This window comes from Pongo abelii, chromosome 23 (genome assembly GCF_028885655.2).
Source record: "Pongo abelii isolate AG06213 chromosome 23, NHGRI_mPonAbe1-v2.0_pri, whole genome shotgun sequence".
Lineage (NCBI taxonomy): Eukaryota > Metazoa > Chordata > Mammalia > Primates > Hominidae > Pongo > Pongo abelii.
In genome coordinates this window covers 52,573,112-52,579,144 of record NC_085929.1, presented here as the reverse complement: position 1 = coordinate 52,579,144, position 6,033 = coordinate 52,573,112, and the positions used below count along the sequence as shown (strand labels likewise).

The following is a 6,033-nucleotide window of genomic DNA, read 5'->3' as shown; positions in this document are numbered from 1 at the left end:
CATACGTGGACACGCACAGACACACACAGCCCTGGCTCCTGTCCACCGCAGGCTGGAGCAACCTGTCCCAGCTAGCCTTCGTGGAAGCCAGATTCACAGGGCACCCAGATGCCCCCAAACCCTCCCTGGACCCAGACATCTGACCCTTTGTCCTGGGACAGACAGGACCAACCCAGGCCACACCTGCCTTTCATGGGCCGGGGCACTTTTGGCTTCCTGGTTCCCTTCCTCCATAAATACTAAAAATTCTGTTTTATGAATGCATCAGACTAAAGACCGATAAAACCAGGTCGAATTCATTGTCATATATTCATTATTTTTATAGTCATTTTTCCTTCTGATTTTAAAAGAAATTAAAATGAAAACATTTCATGGGCCCTAGGCTCTGTGCCTCGTGGGCTTGTGGGCCCAGACCATCCCTCTGAGCTCCCATGCCCAAACCCATGCCCCTGAGTCTCACCCAGCGAGGAGCACAGGGGGCTTGCCTGCCGTTTGTCCAGTGACCAGATACCTTCTGAACTCATTCCTTAAGTCCTGCCCTGAATATACAGTGTGTGAAGCCCTCACCAGATGCCAGAAAACGTTCCACATTATTTTTAAAACAGAAATCAGTCAGGAGGAAGGCCTGGGATGCCAGTGTGGTTGAAGGCCCCAAGTCAGTGGGAGCTAAGACCCCCACCCGGTACACCGCTGGGGTCTCCAACCGGGGACCTGGACACCATGTTTAACACCAAGAGGAGGCCAGCAAACAGGCGTGCTGCCCTGGGTAGTGACTGGTACCGTGAGGTGCAGCCTCCGAGGGCACCAGGCCCCTTCTGCCTCCCACCCTGCACCTCTGCTGCAGGTGCTGCGGGTCCCCGGTTCTGGATGGAGGTGCAGAGGAGGCTGGGCTTTCCGGCGTCCCCCAGAACCGGCATCGGCTGCTCTGGCCTTTCCCTTCCCAGGGTGCCAGGGCGTCAGGCCTGGACCCAAACCCTGCTCAGGAAGGACGGGCCGGTGCAGGAGATGGTTAAAATTCTGCATCCTTTTTGCATCCGCCTCCAGAGGAAGCGCTGCTTTCCCCCCCCACCCCCCCCCCACTCCCCCACCCCCCCCCCCCAACCCCGCGAAGCAGGAGGAGGGGGGAAAAAAGCTGAGAGCAGCAATTTGCAGGCCTTGGGATGTTTTTCTCCTTGACAGCCCCGGGCCCCGCCTCGCTCCGGCCCTTCCTCCGACTGTGCGGCTGGCCCTGTGGCCACGGCTCGGTGTCTGCCGCTCCTGCCCGGGCCCCCGCACACGCGTCCTCCCCTCGGCGGGGAGGCCGGCTAGGGGCAGGCGGGCAGCGATGCCCGCGTCGGCCACAGCTGCCTGGCACTGCCCTCCTTTGTGCCTGCCTCCTCTGCCAGCCTCCGCTCCAACCTCCCCCCGCCCCCCGCAACGAGGCCTGCTCCTGGGCCCGGCCGCAGGGCCCGTTGCCCACAGAGCGCCCGCCCTGCGCCCACCCGGGGTGCCCTCACCTTCTGGGCCCCTGGCTCCTGGCCTCGGGTCCTGCTGGTGCCCAGGTCGCCCGGCCCTGTCCTCCGTGCTCTGCGTTTGCCCCACCCTGCTGCCCGAGCTCGGCGGCGAGCCTGGCACGGTGCCAGGCTGCCTGGGAGCCCAGCCCGGGCAGGGCGAACTTTCCAGCGAGGGTGTGTATGGGGGGAGCTGCGGGGTGAGGGTGGTGCCAGGGGAGGGAGAGGGCCCCAGGTGCCCGGCGGCCGGCCCCCGGCCCCCAGCCCCCAGCCCCCAGCCCCTGGCCGGCCTGCGGGGGCCTCCCCTGCCTCCTGTCTCCCGAGTCCCACAGAGGCGCAGACAACACGAGCGCTTGAGTCCCAGCAGCCATGTGCAGGAGCCGGCAAACAAACAAAAGCCCTTATTTATTTATTTAGTTCACACACCCAGATAAGGAGGCGCCTTTTGTGCACATAATTTCACACACATCAGAACGGAGGCGATGCCACGGTACTCCCCATAGCCCGCGAGCCCCGGACAGCCGCCCGGCCCTCATGAATAATTGCATCGCCTCGGCCTGGGCATTTCCATATTTAAATTGGGCAGCAGCGTATGATTAATTAAGAAGGAAAAAGGCAAAAAGGAAGAAAAGCAGTGGGGGTGGGGAGCCGGACACTCTGGGCAGCGCAATGTGCCAAGGTGCCCGCGGCAGCTTAACTCCTCCCATGCCAGGCCCCAGGGGGAGGCCACAGCAGGGGCTGGGAGGGGAGGCCCCCGAGACCCTCAGCCTGGAGGGCGGCATGCCCTTGCCTGCCGTCCTGTGTCGAGTGCCACCCCAGCCTCACACGCTGCCTGGGGAAGGTTCTCTTCCTCCTGTTTGTATTCTGGGCAGCTCACCATTGCTCAGGTCAAAATGTGCCATGCCAGTGCTGGGGAAATAGACACACTGAGGCCCCCCAGTGGGGCACTTCCAGCGGCAACTGACCTGTCTTTTGCCCTGCACAGCTTCACGCCACACCCCTGTCACATGCAAGCTGCAACGCTGCCCTGCCTGGGGAGGCTCTGCGGCCCCTCCCTACTCTCACAAGCCTCCTCCTCCAGAGGGCTGTCCATGACTCTTCTGGCCCTGAAAGCAGCCGTCCTGTTCCGGGAATGGGGCAGGAAGGCCTGCCACCCTTCTAGAAAGATTTTTGGCTAAGTGAGTGCCAGGAAAGACTATATTCCTAAGGCAAGAAGTGGCCCTGGATTTAGAGTCTGGCCATCACCAAGGTTTGGCCTTATCCTTTGCCAATTGTGTGGACTGAGGCAGGTTATCTGGCCTCTCTGGGCCTCGGTCTGCCTGGTTGCAAAATGGGAATGATATGAATGCCCACTATTCCTGCCCCGTGGGGTCCAGGCGAGCAAGAGCGGCTCCTGGTTGGCAGAGAGTCTGCCTGAGTTCCCAGACCCGTTGTCCTTGTGGTGGGCTGAGGTCTGAGCCAGAACAAGTCCAGAGAGACCCAGGATCATGCAGCCCTGCCCCTGCTGAGGCCCCAGGACACTGGTCAGAAATTTGCTGAGAAAATAATCTGAATTCTTGTGGCCAAGAGGGTCCTAGGGCCACCAGGCCTGGCTTGGTTGTAGGGGGCCCATCTGCCCTTGAGCGTATGCAGGGGTGTGTGGATGGGAGGGCTCTGGGGCAAGACCAGCTGCCCAGCAAGAGCCTCCTAGGGGTCCTCTGGGGTCTGGGCAGCATTATAATCACCCCCCCTTTACAGCTGGGGGAACTCAGGCATAGAGAGTTCAGGAGCATACCTGAGATCACACCAAAGTGGGGGCCCTGGGATTTAAACTCAGAGCACCCCAAATCCCGTCCCAAGGCTTTTCTGTTCTTTTTTTTTTTGAGATGGGGTCTTGCTCTGTTGCCCCTGCTGGAGTGCAGTGGCGTGATCACTGCTAACTGCAGCCTCAACCTCCCAGGCTCAAGTTATCCTCCTGCCTCAGCCACCCAAGTAGTTGGGACTACAGGCATGTGCCACCATGCCCAGCTAATTTTTTTTTAACCTTTGTTGCTCAGGTTGGTCTCAAACTCCTGGGCTCATGCAGTCTTCCTGCCTCGGCCTCTCAATGTGCTGGAATTACAGGTATGAGCTACTGCGCTCAGCCCAAACCCAGGGCTCTTAACCACCCTACTATGCACTGTGCTGGCCCCCGGTCAAGGGAGAGAATTCACGTCAGGCAAAAATGGTTTACAGAGAGGCAGCTAAGTCTTTTCCACAATGGATGACACAGTCCCCCTCACAAACCACCCCACAGATCCAACCCCAAGGAACTCTACTTCTACGTGTGCCTGTGGGGCAAGGGATGCAAAGCACCAGGCGATGGAGCTCAGAGGATGGCACTCTTCCAGAGAGCTGTGTGTCTCTGGGAAAACTAACACACCTCTCTGAGCCTGTTGCTACAGCTTTACCATCAGCGATGTGACTGCAAGCCTTCTCAGCTGCCTGTCAGCAGATGCACAGGCCTGTGCACAGAGCTCTGCGGAGACCACGCCGACATTGCCGCACACCCACCCTCCTGCTCATGGGACAGACCATTCACACCCGCTTTTCCACCAGCCACAGGTTGTTGGAAGGAGAAGACTCTTCTCCATGGACAAGCCACTGCCCCTTTAAGGGCCTCAGCTTCCTTACCCTATGGGATGAGGAAACAAATCTTCACTTCCCACGGGACTTGGGGGATGAAAAGGTAACCTCCGTAAAGCGGCCCCTGCTGCGGGGAAGCCACCCCACAGATGATATTCCCCGCCCCCCCACCGCCCTCCCCATAGGCCCAGAGCTCTACAGAGTCCTCAAGCTGGTGTCCCTCCAGGCTAAAACGCTTCCACCCCCTGGGCAGTGCACTACAGGGTGGTGGGGAAGGGGGCCATCTGTGGAAGACAACACAGGGCCTGGCCTGGGGTCCTGGGCAAGACCTCTGTGACCTCAGTTTCCCCAGATCCTCCAGGTGTGACCGTGTAGATGGCCTCTATTCTGGATTCACAGCTGCTAAGGAGGAGGAAGAGGACACTGAAGGCATTCCTTCAGTCCCCTGGGGAGGTTCAGATGCTCAGACTCCCGGATACCACCTTTGCTGGGCAGAATAATGTCCCCAAGATGTCCAAGCCCTAATCCCTGGAGCCTGGGAAAGTGTTACCTCACAGACCAAAGGGACTTTGCAGGTGTGTGATTGAGTTAAAGATCTGCAGTGGGAGGGTAGCCTGGATTAGCCACGTGCGCCCAAAAGCAGAGACTCCTTCCCAGCCGTGGTCAGAGACAGAACGAGGGGACGCTGCTGGCTTTAAAGATGGAAGAAGGGACAAGGAGCCAGGAGTGCAAGTGCCGCCAGAGGCCAGAAAAGGCAAGGGATGGATTTTTCCCTGGAGTTCCAGGAGGAACCAGCCCTGCCAACACCTGGATTTTAGTCCTGGGACCCCACCTCAGACATCTGACCCCCTTGAGTGTAAGGTAATAAATGTGCGTTGCTTAAGCCACTAAGTCAGCCATAAGTTGTTACATGGCTACCACAGGAAACTAACAGGCCCTCCCCTCTGGCCCCAACATGCCCAGCTGCCTGTGAAGGGGAATAAAGATGGCACAAGGCACGGCCCTCATCGATGTGTTCACACACCTTGCTCCCCTACTGGGCTGGCCCTGGGGCTGCAGACCTGATCCTTGCTCTCAGGAGCCTTCGCCAGCTGAGAGACACCCACAGAGCCTCCCCTCCACTGGGGAGGCTTGAACCTTCCCTCCTGCTGCTGCTGCCCCATCCTCTCCTCTTCCTCCTGCTGCTGTTTGTTGAGTGCTCCCTGTGAGTAGGCACCAGGCTAGTGTCCTCCTCCCAACCCTGGCCTCATAGGCTCAGCGGTCAGGCCACCCGAGCAGCCACATTGTGGACCCCCGAATCCTGCCTGTGGTTTGGCAGGACAAAGGGTCTTTTCTGCTTCAGAGTCACAAATGTGTCCTCCTCACAATAAGGGCAGCATGGAGGTCCGTGGGCCAGTGCCTCAGCCCATTGAGCCTGGGGTCCTTGTCTGTACAGGGGGAAGAAGGTAGCACCTCACAGATGGCGATAAACCCAGCCAGTGCAGGGCAGGCAGTCAGCGCTCCAGACTCGCTTCAAGTCTTTGCCTATGCTGCCAATCAAGTCAGCTGTGGGAAGAGTCAGGTTTTTCTCTTGAAAGTCAGGGCCGGGCAGGGTGGCTCACGCCTGTAATCCCAGCACTTTGGGAGGCCGAGGTGGGTGGATCACGAGGTCAGGAGATCGAGACCATCCTGGCTAACACAGTGAAACCCTGTCTCTACTAAAAATACAAAAAATTAGCCGGGCGTGGTAGCGGGCGCCTGTAGTCCCAGCTACTTGGGAGGCTGAGGCAGGAGAATCACTTGAACCTGGGAGGCAGAGGTTGCAGTGAGCCGAGATCACGCCACTGCACTCCAGCCCCAGAGGACAGTGAGACTCTATCTCAAAAAAAAAAAAAAAAAAAAAAAAAAAGTCCGATGCGATGCCAGGGCTGTGGTGTGGGACGGTCATTGCATAAGGCAT

The 6,033-nt window shown here is 58.7% G+C and overlaps 1 protein-coding gene across 1 annotated transcript; it reads left to right on the top strand.

Annotated features, from left to right (window-relative positions):
- Positions 1 to 1,208: 1,208 nt before the first annotated feature.
- LOC100453428 (PRR34 long non-coding RNA) lies at positions 1,209 to 4,974 on the top strand. Its single transcript, XM_003779574.5, is given in 3 exon segments — positions 1,209 to 1,397; positions 1,400 to 1,667; positions 3,527 to 4,974. Coding segments are annotated over 3 exon segments (414 nt in total). The 5' UTR covers positions 1,209 to 1,324; the 3' UTR covers positions 3,600 to 4,974.
- Positions 4,975 to 6,033: the final 1,059 nt, after the last annotated feature.